The following is a 16,424-nucleotide window of genomic DNA, read 5'->3' on the forward strand; positions in this document are numbered from 1 at the left end:
TCGACTTGCTCGAGGGGGGGCGCTTGCTCGGAATTTTACGGTAGGTGACTCTTAGAGATGGCAGCACATCTCAACAACCAGTGGTGTCGAATATGCATGAAATATCAAACCAGGAGACCCAGCACCGTGGCATTTATGTCAGAAACCATGTGGCAACGGATCAGCAGTGTTCGTCAACAAACCCTCAAAGGGATAAATGCAAAAGTTTAACGTAAGAACAGAACGCCTTCCTCAATTGGCAGTTGTAAGGCAGTTTGAAGTGGCAGTGGTAAGGTTGCAGCTCTAGCTCTGTCAGAAAATTATGATGAACACGTGTATTTTTTCTGTTACAGCTTCCACTTGTGAATATTTCTCATTTCATTTGGTTGTCGTACTTTTTGGTGGCCCTCTAGGATGTGACAATGTATAGCTATGTTTGTTCTATAATACTCATATCACATGGACCCTTTGTAATGGTTATTGAGTTTATAGCCATTGAGAATTGCAAACTCTAATAAACTTGAAGTTGTTTTGCTGCTACACATCAAACCTGTTGGCCACTGAGGTGCCTCAGTTATCGGCACAAAATCTTGTGCCACCATCGCCAGTGATGAATCTACATCCCCATAAGTGAACAGCCCTAAAATTTAAATCTTTAAGGAGCCCATTTTCATCGTTTTAGGGCTTTTTTAAGGTCATACTGTAATATTTTTTTCAGCTGATAATATTGTCACATTCATGCATTTTTCAGGGGTTGGGTGATTTGCTTGAGTGTTCTTGCAACTTTGAGAGTGCTGGTGGTAGTATTTTAAGGACCATTGTAGTTTTGTCGAGATGTGGGACTGACAATCATTGTTGATGGAGATGTGGGACTGACAGTCATTGTTGATTATTTTTCCAGGGTAAATAATTTTCTTTTATTTTAATTTTTTTCATACACTTAATTTACAGTGCATCTATGTAATATGATACTGACGAAGAAACCTGCACCTTCCACTCGAAGGCTTTTGAGATTTCAATAGAGTTTCATGCAACTCTGTGACACAATAATAGTTAACCTGACGACCATTGAAGCTGCCCTTGTTAGCAGTCCTATGGTGCATGGTATTGAATTCACAGGCTATCGGTACAAAAGCCTTAAAATGCCCGTGTGACACCAGTTTCAGCGCGACATCCTCTCTCATCTTGCTTTGTATGACCCTTGATGTGTGTCTCGTATATGCAGGGTGCACGTGGTGTTTGGGCACGTGATCAAGGGTGAGGATGTGGTGCAGGCCATTGAGTCCCAGCCTGTCGACGGCAACAGCTGTCCTGTGCAGCCAGTGATCATTGCCAACTGCGGCGAGCTTGTGTTAAAGCGCAAGCACAAGGGTGTGTTTCACTAAGTCTCATTGTATCATTGGCAGCTGGTTGCTTATTATTGCGGTTAAATGTTTTTAACGGGGTATATTCCAAGAAATTTCGGAGTTCCTTGCACTCTCGTGGAGAAATGTGATGTTAGCTGATGGCCTTTCATACTGTATTGGAATAGCCTTTGCGGACTAGATACAGTTAAACCTGCTTATAACGAACCTCCATATAACGAATTCCTGGATATAACGAAGTTTTTCGATTCCCCGCCGTTACTCCATAGAAGCACATGTATTTGAGACCTCTACGTAATGAAGTGGCAGCGGGAGACCCCCTCGATATAACGAATTTTCCCCTCCGACCACCTAGAGATTTCGCCCCCAAATTTTGTTATTTTTGCGCGAGCAGCAACCGGAAGCACCTTCTCCGCCGCGATGGAATGCGAAGCGAGCGCACGTGTGCGTGCGTGCGTGTGCGAGGCGGCCCTGCATCCCTCGACCCGGCGATCTTGCCGCTGCGGGTGTGGCCTTTTCCCCCTCCTTTCATTCAAATCTGATCCTGCCGCTTGCTGCAGCTGGCCTAGCCCGCCAAGCCGGCCCTCTCTCCTTTTCCAGCTGATGTTGCCGACGCGCTGGTACACGCTGTGGCACATCAGACTCGATGAGCGCGGACACGCGCTGTCAAACGCTGGCGGCATGTGGAAGTGCCGCTGGAGAACCGAGCGAAGTGACGTTCGTGCTGTTGTCTATCGCTTCAACGCAAACTGAGCGCCGAGAACACACAGCACGCAGAAAGCTACGAGCCGCCGACGTACCTACACTGCTAGACTCTGCCCCAACGCAGATCGCTTTCAAGATACGGCCTGCGCGACCGCGCGCCGCCCCGCTATCCCTCCCCCCTCGCTCCCTCGCCGGTGCCTCGAGCGCAACGGAAGAAGGCGCGCTTCCTCCCTGCTTTTCTTGCGCGCGCAAGATTTAGACGCGGTCATCGGCGCTCCCCTCGCACGTTTTCACTCGCACATACAGCATACGGCGCGCGGCGACTGCATTATCGCCCTTGGACTTTAGGGTACGGCCACGCTAGCGGCAAAAACACGCAGCAAAAACGCGCGGCAACGCGTCATGCTGCGCGCGGCAAAAGCGGCAGGAATCGGGGGGGGGGGTCTTGCGGCGTGCCGCGTGAAATGGGTTCGAGACCCATTTCTGCGGCAAATGCCGCGTGCCGCGAGATGAAGAACCAATCAAGAGCGACGAGGGTGACGTCATGGAGCCATCACAACCGGAACGCCGCTGGTCCGCGCCGGGTTTTCAATCGATGATCGTCGTCTCTCGCATGAAGCAACGAGCGCTCGCGGTGTTGCTCGCCCGTTCGGAGAGCGCGGGAAATCTTATCGCGCTGCCGCGCGGCGACACGTGTGTGCCACGGTGGCCTCGCGGCAAGGCGCTGACGCGCGGCAACTTGCCGCTCGCTGCATGACGCGCGCGTTTTTGCCGCTAGCATGGCCGTACCCTTATATACGGAATATCTATGAGCCAAAGCCAATTTTAGGGCCACAACGCGTCATTGACACCATCTTTATATAGCAAATACGGATCTCAAGGGCCATACTTTTGCTGCCGGAAACCGAAAATACGTCATAGTTGTCGCCCCCGGCACTTTGGGCGGCCAATGCCATCGTCAAGCCACCAAGCCAAGCGACATGAAAAGTCAAAATGGCCACTCGGGCCGGCGCGGGGTGGCAGTTCGCAACGTATGATGCGGGAACGGTCCCACAGTTGCGACGCAACAGCGGTGTTACCAATGCACTGAGTTCTATGGGAGCTGTGCCGGGACTGGTCAAAAACGACGTAACAGCCAGGAAAACGCAGCCCCCGGGAACGTAACAGCGAGGTTCTACTGTAACACTGTACGACGCTACGACGCCATCGTGACGCTCGCTCTTCGTTTCCAATGCCTCGCGCTTGTGCGAAACGACACGTGTCCACGCATCCGGTACCTGGTGTGACATTCCGAGGATGAGTGCTTCGACGAAAACGGAAAACAGGTGCGCATTACAATTGAGGGCGCGTTAGAATCGAGTGAATACAGTAAACATTTATTTTTCGAATTTTCGTGCCAAACCTGCATATAACGAAATCCTCTTTATAACGAAGTTTTTCGGGAATTTGTCAATTTCGTTATATCCAGGTCTAACTGTATGTAGCTTCCCTCCATGCTCCTTTGCCCTGATCACTTATCGTAGACTCATAAATGCATCCATGCTTTGCGAACACAGTTAGGAAATTGGGTGCATTTGCTTTGTTAACTTACAAGAGTTGTAGCAGTGACCAACAGGGTAGCAGCGAACTCAACAGTGCAAGTGTTGGTGTTGCTGTCATGCTTTCCCATGCCTTTTACACGCAAGCGTAAGTGGCCCATGAGTGAAATTGGTGATGTTTAGTGTGAAGCCGTATAGGAAGCGGAGGAGGAAGGCGCCTGGAGGTGGAGAAGAGAATATGCGCTGGGGAAAGTACGAAGGAGCCTGCTGAGGCGCATGGCAAAGCAACGCCACCTAGAGGAAAGTCGAGGTGGCGTTGAGCGAGGCAGGGAAGGAGAAACGAGTCGAAGCTTCGCAGAGGAGGAGGTTAGGCGAAACGTGCTGTGTTGCCTGCCTCTGGCATTTAGTACAGGTTGCGTGCGCACTATGGAGGTACTGTGTTCGTCTCATGATCGAGTTGCCGAGCGCTGTGCGATAAGGGCGGAGCAGCAACGCAAGCGATGGCAGGCTGACTGTGAGTCGCGAACCCCGAATTTGTTGCTACCAGATTACAAGCCTCACCGTCGCACGCTATGACTTGCAAATACAGCATACGGCGCGTGGGGACGATGTTATCGCCCTTGGACTTATACGGAACATCGTGCGCTGACCATGACAACAGAAATGCACCTGGTGTGTCGATGTCATTGCTATTGCAATTATGTTGGAATGGCACCCATACGCTTGCGCTTAGCCGCATTCACGAAGTGAAATGTCACTGTAAATTGTATATCTCTCTTTTTCTGTAGCTTTGAGCAACCCGTCACATGACTAGCTTTGGGTTAACGCGGCGGGTACGAAAGTGTGTTGGCTGCTTGCACACAGCGCGGACGGCGGATGAAGGAGGAGATGCAGAGGGGGGGGGGGGGGGGTCGTGCAAACCTACTGTAACGTTGCAGATTTCAGCATCTTTGTCATGTGACAAATCACTCCGAACCAAAAACGAAACTGCGGAGATGGCATCTACTCTTTACTGTCAGCAAAGGCTACGTGCGGAGCGGTGATGTCAAGTGATGCGTGGTCCTTTCATCTGTTGAGCAGATTGGCCTTATGATAACCCACCTGCCATAAAGTTGGAATAACCCTTCTGTATTTCGGAGAAAAACTGGAAAGCAAAACTTTCTATGCAATGAATAAAAAAATTACCGCAAAACACAGGTTCACTACTCGACTGTGAACCTCATTGCTATTGAGTAGAACAGAATGTCACTAATTCATTAGTTCCAGAGGAAAAACAGTCGCAGTTTCTAGCGAAAGGTGAAGCATTGATTGCAATAGCAAACTATTGGACAGCTATACAACGTAAAGATAGTAGTTTTATCGGCTGTATAAACTTGTAAACATAGGTGCACTAAGTTAACAAGCATGATGTCACGTGCGCACAAGCAAACATGGACGCATCTCACTCTATGACTGTGGGAACTCGCTTTCAAAACGCTGCAGTGCGTCAGCGTGGCAGCAAGAGTGAGCGAATTGAGTTTCCTGCCAGCGATCACATCAATGTGATATTAGCCGTGAAAACACAGAGAGTGGATTGTGCCCCCGCTGCAGATGGCTTTCAAGAGACAGACGCACGGGCGGGCGCTAGCAGCGCAGAACCCCCCCTTCCCCCCTCCACTTTTCCCCAGGAGCCTTCCGGCCTGGTAGGAGTGCGTGGCCGCAGTAAAGTGCGGCTCCTCCACCTGCCAACCCTCCCACCTGGCGGGAGCACGCCGCTACAGTTACGTGCAGCCCCGCCACCTCTCTCCTTTTCTTCCGGAGCGTTGTGTGCGACTGGAAGGCTGCGCACTTCCTTCCCGCTTCCTACCCCTTGTGTGCGCGAGCCGCAATGGCCGGCTCACCGTCGTATGCTTTCACTCACACATACAGCCTATGGCGCGCGGCAACGATTTTATTGCCCTTGGATTTTATACTGAACCTCACAGCGACGATGATGGTAGAAATGAGCCTGGAGTGTCCATATACATAATTGCTATTGCAATAAAAAGAACTTTATTCCGTGGAAAAAAAAATTCTATTGATTAAAAATATATATTTTCCGAACCTTCCTATACTAAAACTGAGCTGTCATTGGTGCCGGCATATTCTAATTTGGTGTTCCCTTTAATACTGTGTATCTTGATTTCTATGTACCTATTTTATTGATAGCTTGATGCATTCTTATTATGCAGTGCTAGGCGACTCCGGAGCATGTGCAGCACCACATTTTTTTGTCACCAAAATTTGTAAGCATTACATTTTGCGCAAATTTTTTGGTATTCGATTCAATATTCAACTTTTTTTTCCTTGATCAATTCGAAATCTACTAGTATTCGGCATTCACAAACCCCTATATTTTGCTCATTGATTGATCAAATGATCGATTGATACTTCATGAGTCCCATTATGAGCAATTGCCTGAGAGGTGGGCATGTGAAGGGTGTAGCATTGAAGGGTATAGGTGGGTATGTGAAGCAGTATAGCATTGTTCTACATTTAAACATCTCAAATCCAAACATACTCAGATGCTTATATTTCTCTGTCATTGATGCTTCAAGGACTATCATATGATAAGGAAATGTGCGCACACTTACAGAACCTGTGCCATGGTGTACATTCTGTCAGTGGTCCTTGTCATCTCGGACTGTTTTTTTCCATGTTATATTTATGACCAGCTATATCCAACCATGTTACAGCTCGGAACTGTGCACTCAGAAAAAAATGTAAATATTTTAATGGTTTTTAAAGTTTAAAATCTTTAAATTTGAAATAAAGAGCAAGTGTTATTTGTAGACTACTTAGTTTGAATATTTCCACACATGCTGTTAAAAATTGCGCACTCTGTACAGTGTAATCTGGTTACACTAGAATAATTGTTGTAAACCTTGTGTGCATTTACTTTCGGCTGTACTACTAGCAAATTATGCTTTACAATACCACAAAGAACCAAACGATGTTGCCACTAGCTTCAGCATGTAAGATGACATTTCCTTTGGATGCGTTTTTGTAATGATAGCGGCTTGTCATCTTTGGGAACTGACATGGAATTTGTTGTCGTCGCTTGTTGCTGGCTCCTGGCATAGCATTGGCTGTTGCCAATGCCACGGATGCATTGTAGCTTTAAATCCAATTATAGAATGCATATACAACTTAGACCCACTTTCTGTATTAGTTTCTTATAATAAAGTAAATATGGTAGTACAGTAGACCTTCGTTATTTTGACTTCATTAAAATTTTTTTGTAATTTGAACCTAACTTAAGGTCTCGGCCGGTGCCCTTACATTTTTATAAGCTGAAGTTTCGTTATTTCGGTGCTAAAATGGCCTTCGCAGAATAATTCGAACTTGGCTGGCCAGCAAGCCCTAATATTGTCCCCAGTGGTGACTCAAAATAGTGATAGCGTTTGTCTTGGTGGCAAGTAAAGTAGAGTACTTCAAACACATGTCGTCTCCTGTCAAGAACTCCTATCTTCGTCCTGCCACAGGAAGACTTAAAAGCAAGAATGGTAGCTCACAATGAATTAGTACAGTATTTACCTGATTCGGATGTGTGCCTTTTTTTTTTCCAAGAAAATTCGCCCAAACATTGCCTGCATCATCGCCGCTGCCATTGCAAGATGGCAACTATAGATGGCAACATATTCTGACTCATCTTCCTTTTGCGTCTACAACTAACTCGCCGAAGAAGATGGTTACAAGCTTCGAACTTCCATGGCGATGAGCTGCTGGCAGTATGCGCTGCTGACATGCGCCAGAACAAAACCCACGAAACTTCTGTAACCGTTTTAATGAAGCAGATGTGCTCCTGTGTTCTTCCGTGGCCCATTGACGATGACGAAGACCTGCACCTTGATTGTGTGAGAAGCTCTGTTGCTGACTGACACTTGCAGCTCACACTCGCAACTCACAGACCCAAAGCACAATTTTCGATCTCACACACCAGACTCCAAATGCAGCTTGTCTCATGAATGGAATGTGCGTTGTGAAAGGCTTGGGCCTAAAATCATTTTCTCACTTTTGGGAAGTAGAGAGCAGCAAGAGTTTCACAGGTGCAGTTTCTATGAAAGTGCGGATGTTTGGACCACCAGTCCCAGTGCTCCTTTGCAAAAAGCAGCATGTGACTTCCTGCCACTGTCTCTAACACTGCTGGGCTGGCCGGGGCCTCTTCTAAGCTTTCCTTCTTCCATGCGCATAGCATGATGAAGCGCCACTTTCGGTCCGATTACGAAAGCACATTCAAACAATTTACATATATTATGCTAGTGGCACCACACTATAGGCGCCAAGCTGTTCGTGGTCGCGTACTGTATTTACCCTATTCTAATGCACCCCCCAGTCTAATGCATACCCAATTTTCTTGGGCTTAAAGTAAGAAAATAAAGGTGCACTTCAATGTAACATGGCACAGATTCATAAGAGAAAGATATAGTGTGCCCGCCAAATTTGCGATAAAACACGAGGTGAAAAGTTTACTTTCATAAGTGGGATTTTCTTTTTTTTCACTGAGCTTTCATTTGCGCTTCATTGGCCACATGTACCAAGTACACCAGGGCAGTATTCTTGAGCAATCACTTTTAGAGATACATACTATCACTTTTGCGAGGCTCTGCATTAGACTTGTCAAGTATGTGTCTGACAGCATTCCTGGCACTGTGCGCGGATAGTGATCTTTGTACAGTGCCAGAAACGCTGGGGCCTATTACGCCATTGCATCCGGTGCCGAGGTACGTGAAATCTTGTAAATTAAATAGTACCTTCGAAAATTATTGAATGAAAATTGTGCTCAATATCTTAGTCGAGCACATAATAAACCAACCGCAGCGTTCACAAAATTGTCCTCTGCCACCATTTTGTGATGGCGATGTCATTGCGTCTGACAGCTCTTATTGTAGGCTGTAGCCAATGCCGCAAACGTCATTTTGTTTTTGTGTCCAATTGTAATGCACAGGCAATTTTTGCACCCATTTCCTCTGAAAAAAGGTTTATGTAAATATGGTATTCAATAAAATTAAAATAAAGTGAAATATAATTGCATCATGTGTTCTTGGTGTTCCGGAGAATTGCATGCATCGCAGAATGAAGTAGCATAGTCGTTACTCTAGGCGTGGGCCACCATTCTGTTGCTATTGTTGCGGAGCCGTTTGATAAATGCAGAGTATCAAATGCATATGGACCATACGAAGTACATGCTGTGGTTCTTCATAGACAACGATAAAGTGCTGTCTGAAACAGATGATGATTGACATTAAGTAAATAAATTTACATTCTATGAAGGTAACGTTCGCTGGTTTAGTCCTTTTCACATTGCCAGTAACCTAGGCATGCATTGTTTTTCTTGCTAAAGAATCAGGTGTGTGATAGATTTCTGTTTTGTTTAGGAGCTATAATGTAATTTCTACGTTAGTTTTCTACTTTGAACCCATAAAATGGGTTAAATGTAGACAATACTTGTAGAAACTGCCAAATAAGTCAGCTGTGTGTTTTGATGTATTTTTGTCCTCTTGTTTAGTTCGACTTGCTGGATAATTTGACCAATTTCTTTGGTCCTGCCAGGGTCGAATGAAAGGAAGTCGACTGTATTTGAATCGTGTAGGATCGTGCATAATATATTCTGTTTCACAGCACAAAAGTGTCAGTGAGTTATGAGAAGCCTCGATGAGAAACACCCCGCACCACCACTTCTCACTGTTGCCATTTGTGCAGACAAGAAGCACAAGCGATCAGCATCCAATGCACCCAGTACTGGAGCAGAGGAAGGCTCCTCGGGGGAGAAGGCCTCGGAACACAAACACCGCAAGCACCACAAGCATCACTCCAAAAAGTCCCGCAAGGACAAGTCACACAAACAGGACGCCAGGTGGGTTGTCACTGCTTGCATTTGCGCATGTGTGCTTTGGGTGTATTGCCCTGTGTTTGTACAAGGTAGCTTGCTGAGCTTGTATCTTGCATCGTGGACCTGTCTGTTTTGTGTAGTTATCCACCAGAGTTCATGAGGGTCCTTGACACCTTTGAAAACGCTTCAATTTTTTGAAGTGACTAAACATTTTTGCATTTTGCTTTAGGCTAAACTTAAGTGCAGTTCTATTTCGACAGCCGCAGCGGTAGCTCAGTGGTTATGGTGTTGCACTGCTGAGCTCGAGGTTGCAAGTTCGTCGCTGCCGCAGTGGACGCATTTCAGGGGGGGGGGGGGGGTAAACACTTGTGTTCTTAGGTTATGGGCACGTTAAAAAACCCAAGTTGGTCAAAATTAATCTGGAATTCCCACTATGGCGTGCCTTATGATCAGATTGTGATGTGGCACTTAATACCCCAGAATGTAATTTTTTTAACCTTTGTAGGATGTCTTGCCTTCTTTTTATCCGACTTGTTTTCCTGCTTGTTTTTGTAACATAAAAATTGTATGTTAAAATGTCATAATATGTTGAGCATAATTTTGCTTGTCAGTTGTAACTTGTTTTCTTGATCAGGAATGTCCTTTCTACATGTTAAGTTACATAAGTATTGCACAGCTGTTTGTTCAACATTTTAAAACTGCTTTTGCCAACACCTGTAATATCATGTTGCTGCCCTTCTGCTTTCTTGTTTTTGCTGTGCTTTTTTGAGCTAAGATTTCTCTCTGCCCAATTGGGGTCTCCTTTCTGGTAGTGTGGACAAGCAGGCAGACAAGGTGGACGACGATGCTGAGCAGTCCTTTGTCAAGCCTGAGGAGATACCGGAGGTGCCTGCGAACAACTTTTTGATGCGGCGTGTGCCTGATGAGCCAGCACCTAACTTCATGTGAGTGCAACCATCTGCTGTTACTGCCAAAACTATCTTGCAGGCCATGGCTGTCATCTCAATGTCTTCTCTGCCGCAAATATGGTCAATTGAACATGCCACACAAGATGATGAGGCATGCCTTGCTTTCTAGCTTGACGGCTTCTGAGGTTCGCCTAACGTAGGGCAGAGCAGTTAATGAAGGAAAGCCATGAAAGTCAATCACAAAGTGAGAAACGCAAAACAGTGGTGACCCTCCTGGAAGCAAATGCTTAAAGCAAGTTGCCTGTAGTTGATAGTGCAGGTTTCTGGGCTCTGGCCTGTGGGGACCCCTTGGACCCCCCTCTCCGGTTCACAAAGTGACTTGGGCCATTAGCCACGTGATTGCTGGGGACATACTATTCCAGCCTTATTTTGAATAGTGCACATTTCCCGTGGCCGCTGGTGCCGGTGCGACGCGGAGCCTGCTGCTTGCACGCGCAGCTCACGTTACGCCGTGTGCAGCACATACGCACAGTGCCTGAGGAGCGGGCCCCTCTTGCCCTCTCTTTGGCATCTCTCTCATTCAGCATCTGAGATACGCGGGCGCCTTCGCCGGTAGATTCAGCTTCGGTCTGCAGGTCTGTCTGTCCGTCCGTCTCTCTCTTGTCCTGTTCGCTGTTTTCGTTCTGGACATCATGTACCAACTAGCCCAACAGCAAACTCTCCTAGAATACACAGTGATCACTACTGTGGCAGGCTGGTAAGGCAGCCGAGCAGTAGGAGGTGAGACTGTTGAAGGGTGTGTAGATTTGCGCCGTTGGGTTTGTTAAAGCAAGTGAGGCAGCTCCTGCATGATAGGTGACAGTGTTGCTGTTGCTGATGTAGCTTGTTTTCATCCTTGCAGGCAGCAAGGGCGGAGAATGGGGAGCTTCTACAGCCGTCGTCCTCAGCTCTCCCGCTCAGGCCGCAAGATCAAAGGCCGGGGCTTCATGGTGAGTTAACCTATGCTTCGTATGAAGCAAGGCTTCTGCGATTCTTCTTACTGCTGTGTAACAGTATGAATGTACAGTAGCCAGCCTGCCCACCAGTTATGCTGGTAAGAACACCATGACATAAATGCATGAGGTTTGATTCCTGACGGCATTGGCCATATTTTGAGGGAGCCAGATTGCAAGATTGCTTGTGTGCCAGGCTTTGGGTGCATAATAAAGAATCCTTGGTGGTCGCAATGAACCTGAGGCCTTCTGCCACAGCATCTCTAAAATTCTGTGGGCGGTGTGGCACTCAATGTGAAGCTTAGTGGGGAAGGGAAGCTTCAGTTCTAGTCACATTCGCTTAGACCGTAATGCAACCCACAGTAAAACTATATTGCAGCCATGGCAGGTTTAGATGAGTAAGGCATGATAATGGCGTACACTTGAGACATTATTCATTGCTTGGAGGGGCATACTCTCTCCGTAAGTGATAGAGGTTAGCTTACCTCTTGCTGCATATGGATGGGCAACAAGCTTGTTTGTGAGTGGTGGGAGCAAATGTGATTTGAAATCTTTACAGAATTTTATCACGATGGTTTCATTAGTGAAGTGTCATTTCTGCATCCATGTATGATCTAATGCAAATGCTACGTCATCTCTACTGGCATGTAGCGTTACCGGACACCATCACCTGAAGGCAGTCGATCTGGAAGCGAGACACCACCTCACTGGAGGCAGGCACAGGCACGGATGCGGCCCCTTCGCGACTACCTCGAGCTACAGGATGGCGAGGAAGAGGGTGGCCGTGAAGAACAGTGAGTGTGCTTGGGCAGACCTTTTTTCTTTCCACTGGCATTGTACTCCCAGGTGCAGCTAGCTGACCCATATGCACCCATATACCACCCCACAGCTGCAACTTCAACTGACTATAGCCTCAGGGACCAGTTGTGCATTTTTCTTAAACAGCTGAAAACACAGTTTCTCCCATCAATACCTGATGCAAGAAATGTTCGTTAAGCTGCAGCGGCACCTTTGCTATTTTTTGTGGCATTTCTTTGTGAAAAAGCCCCGACTACCCTGCTTGTCAACTACAGGACCAGTGATCGCTGGCTCACAGGTTCTTTCCAGTTGTGTCTGCAACTGCCAGTGAGCAAAGGTTCCCCTTGTGCTACAGTTGCGCTTGTCTCGGGGACTCGTGTGCTGTAATAAATTGTTGACGAACACGGAGCCTAGGTGTGGCTCCTCTCTGGAGCAGCTACATTTCGATGGGGCCATAATACAGTCACCAACCGATAATTTGAACTCGACAGGGACCGCCAAAAAGTCTGGATAACCGAGAGTCCTGGATTCACCAGAAAATAACTGGCCTTATTCCAAAAGTAGCCAACAAATCCCACAATGCAATCTAAATACAATGTGTTTGTCAGTCTCTACAGCTCCAGGTTTAGTACTGCCATTTGTGTGCTGCATCTAAAGATCAACAAAGTGCCTACGCATCCCACAAAAGGTGTGTAAAAATGTGTGTTATTCCCCTCCCCTCCTCCTTCCCTGCATTATCATTGTCAGAACAAAGGTTAAAGGATGCGGCAACTCAAAGTCTCAGGCCATTATTGCAGTGTTCACCTCTGTGGTTCAGTCTCCATAAACACGAACACAACATTCTGGTGCTCGTGCATTTGGTCTCAAATGGTTGCCACTAAACCTCACTGCCTGCAGGTTACCTGAGGAGGGAGAGCTCACCAATCATACGGAGCAGGCCTCGAAAGAAAAGGAAAAAGAAAACAGGTCACGACGCAGGTGAGCACCACACATTTTAAAAATTTCTGTTATAATTTTTTTAACTGAGTGGCTTGTGCTGTTGCAGCACTATTTACCTGGTGCATCATTGAATTTTGTAGCAGTGAAAAGACAGGTGATGCTATTGAATGTGAGCCTAAATTGGATTTAGGTAAACAGTCGATGTGCAGCAAGAGAAAAAACTATTATGTTTTCTGTCCATTTCTCAATTTTGCTAATTAGTTAACACCACTGAAAAAAATATACATTTTTTTATAAAGTGCTTTTGAAGCATTCTACTGTACTAATGCAAGAATTTATTCATGTTGCTCTCCAAGTAAGCTAGTCTTAAAAGGGCAAGAGAGTTGAAAAGGGGATCTTATGAATGCTATAAATATGGCACTCCATTCAATATAGTAGTTTTGAAAGCACAGTGCAAATGTATTTTTTTTTTTTTTTTATCGTTCGTTTTCACAGCCCAAGTCCCTCGGATAAGCGGCGAGAACGACGTGATAGGAATGCTGACCGCAATCACGACAGGAACCAAGACAGGAACCAAGACAGGAACCAAGACAGGAACCAAGACAGGAACCAAGACAGGAACCAAGACAAAATCAAGACAGAAATCGCGACCACCACAGGGACCGGCGAGAACGCCGTGATCGGGACACAAATCGGCGGTCACCACACCGAAACACCCAGGATGAAAACCAGCCACTGCCTGGCGGGGACGAGCAGCCACGGCGCAGGCAGCGCAAGTTTGAGGAAGACCCACGGTCCAAGAGGACTTCGAGGGAGGAACGGTCACCAAGAAGACGGTCCCGTTCACCAAGGGAGCGGCAGACCCGGCAGCGGCCAAGTGAGGACAAGAGTGGTGGAAAGTCATCAGGGTCGAGGCAACACGATGTCCTGACAACATCCAACAAGGAGAGGAGCCGAGAAAACAGGGCAAAGTCTCCTCAGAGCCGTGTAAGCATTTCTTTGCCACAGCACACTTGCTCTGTTGTTTCCTGTTTCCTTCTTTTTGTTTTTACAGCTAAACCCACTTATAATGATACAGTCGACTTCCGTTGATTCGATTCTGACGGAACCGACAAAATTGATTCAGTTATCTGACGAGTTGAATTAAACAAGACACAGAAAGAATGCAAAAGACACTGCTGATTCATTTGGCAGTACATGCCAGATTCTAACAAGCCCCGAGTTAAACACTTGCCTGCTTTCTATATGTTCAAACTGACATAGAAATTACATTAAAGCTCCTAAACAAAGTAGAAATCTAGAAGCAAGAAGAATGGGCACTGGTCTAATATGTGTTGCACAAGACAAGGGTTGGCGGTTTTCTAAAGTCAGTCTCGCCGCAATACAGCCGTGTTGTGTGGCTGTATGAATGCTGTGATATTCCCATGAAAAAAGTGTCAGCGGGGTTCTACTGTATAGTGTTTCCTTCATTTAGTGCCACGTCCAAACCCGTTCCAGTGGTTTTTGAGTGCTAATCTTTTTTCGCTGAGTCATTGTCATTTTTGCTGAGTTGTGCTGATGACTATGACTTCTATCAGCAACCTCTAAAGTTTCCTTCACTTAGTACCCACGTCCGAACCCATTTCAGCGGGTTTTGAGTGGTAATCTTTTTTCGCTTAGTCATTGTCATTTTTGCTCAGTCATGCTCATGACTATGATTTCTACCATCATCATTTAGTGTTTCCTTCACTTAGTGTCCACGTCCGAACCCATTGCAGTGGTTTTTGAGTGTAATCTTTTTTCGCTGAGTCATTGTCATGAGCTACATGACACACATGTCATGACCTATCACTTATATTCGTCATACACTCCTGTCATACTATGCCTACCAAGTTAACGAAACGACCATGAGAGCACCAAGACGTAGACGGCTGTTTCATGACCTACATGACACGCATGTCATGATATTCATGTCATGACATATCATTTATGCTCGTCATATACTCTTGTCATAGTATGCCAATTTTGGTACATACCAAGTTAACGAAACGACCATGAGAGCACAAATATGTAGGCGGCTAGATAGATAGATCTATCTATCTATCTAGAAAAGTAGAAAGATACCTATCAAGAAAGGGGTCAGGCAAGGAGACACAATCTCTCCAATGCTATTCACTGCATGCTTAGAAGAAGTATTCAAGCTCTTAGACTGGGAAGGATTAGGAGTGAGGATCGACGGCGAATATCTCAGCAACCTTCGGTTTGCAGATGACATTGTCCTATTGAGCAACAATGGAGAGGAATTACAACAAATGATTGAGGACCTTCATCGAGAAAGTGAAAGAATTGGGTTGAAGATGAATATGCAGAAGACAAAGATAATGTTCAATAGCCTGGCAAGGGAACAAGAATTCAGGATCGCCAGTCAGCCTCTAGAGTCTGTAAAGGAATATGTTTATCAAGGTCAATTACTCACAGGGGACCCTGATCATGAGAAAGAAATTTACAGAAGAATAAAAATTGGGTTGGAGTGCATACGGCAGGCATTGCCAAATGCTGACTGGGAGCTTACCAGTGTTGTTGAAAAGAAAAGTGTACAATCATTGCATTCTACCGGTGCTAACATATGGGGCAGAAACTTGGAGGTTAACAAAGAAGCTCGAGAACAAGTTAAGGACCGCACAAAGAGCGATGGAACGAAAAATCTTAGGAGTAACGTTAAGAGAGAGGAAGAGAGCGGTGTGGATCAGAGAACAAACGGGGGTAGACGATATTCCAGTTGACATTAAGCGGAAGAAATGGAGCTGGGCAGGCCATGTAATGCGTAGGATGGATAACCGGTGGACCATTAGGGTTACAGAATGGATACCAAGAGAAGGGAAGCGCAGTCGAGGACGGCAGAAAGTCAGGTGGGATGATGAGGTTAGGAAATTCGCAGGCGCAAGTTGGAATACGCTAGCGCAAGACAGGGGTAATTGGAGATCGCAGGGAGAGGCCTTCGTCCTGCAGTGGACATAAATATAGGCTGATGATGATGAGATAGATAGATAGATAGATAGATAGATAGATAGACAGATAATTAGATAAATGGACGGACGGACAATTTTAGTATGTTTCACCATATTTTAGTAATGTTTGCCTTCAAACACTTTTTTTTAGCTGTTAATGCTGTTAAACAGCTGTTTAGCTGTTTTAGCTGTTAACTCCATATGCGGCAGTGTCTGCATGAAGAAGGATCACGACCGCATTTGTGTCAGTCAGGATTGGTACTTGTTCACAAGCCTAAGGTACATGGCACCCCCACATTCATGGTCTGTATAGGTGGGGCCCCAAAGCTCCAGCCATCAGACCCCTACCACAGACTGTGTGTT

General features: G+C 46.2%; 2 protein-coding genes across 5 annotated transcripts in view; one reads left to right on the plus strand and one right to left on the minus strand.

Moving 5' to 3' along the window:
• Nucleotides 1–16,424, plus strand: part of LOC119456441 (peptidyl-prolyl cis-trans isomerase G-like) — a 73,293-nt gene that overhangs the window by 54,499 nt on the left and 2,370 nt on the right. For 3 of the 4 annotated variants that reach the window (XM_037718228.2, XM_049669869.1, XM_049669871.1), the window contains exons 9-14: nucleotides 9,308–9,461; nucleotides 10,250–10,381; nucleotides 11,247–11,334; nucleotides 11,989–12,131; nucleotides 13,033–13,113; nucleotides 13,570–14,061. In XM_037718228.2, the coding sequence (XP_037574156.2) occupies nucleotides 9,308–9,461; nucleotides 10,250–10,381; nucleotides 11,247–11,334; nucleotides 11,989–12,131; nucleotides 13,033–13,113; nucleotides 13,570–14,005 (1,034 nt within the window). In that variant the 3' untranslated portion in view covers nucleotides 14,006–14,061. Of the gene's footprint in view, nucleotides 1–1,204; nucleotides 1,351–9,307; nucleotides 9,462–10,249; nucleotides 10,382–11,246; nucleotides 11,335–11,988; nucleotides 12,132–13,032; nucleotides 13,114–13,569; nucleotides 14,062–16,424 lie in introns of all 4 variants that reach the window. The other variant, XM_049669870.1, reaches the window with a different exon arrangement.
• LOC119456444 (ATP-binding cassette sub-family G member 1-like) overlaps nucleotides 1–16,424 on the minus strand; it is a 360,487-nt gene that overhangs the window by 48,016 nt on the left and 296,047 nt on the right. The gene's annotated exons all lie outside the window — the stretch shown is intronic.

The sequence above is a fragment of the Dermacentor silvarum genome, chromosome 6 (assembly GCF_013339745.2).
Source record: "Dermacentor silvarum isolate Dsil-2018 chromosome 6, BIME_Dsil_1.4, whole genome shotgun sequence".
Taxonomy (NCBI): domain Eukaryota; kingdom Metazoa; phylum Arthropoda; class Arachnida; order Ixodida; family Ixodidae; genus Dermacentor; species Dermacentor silvarum.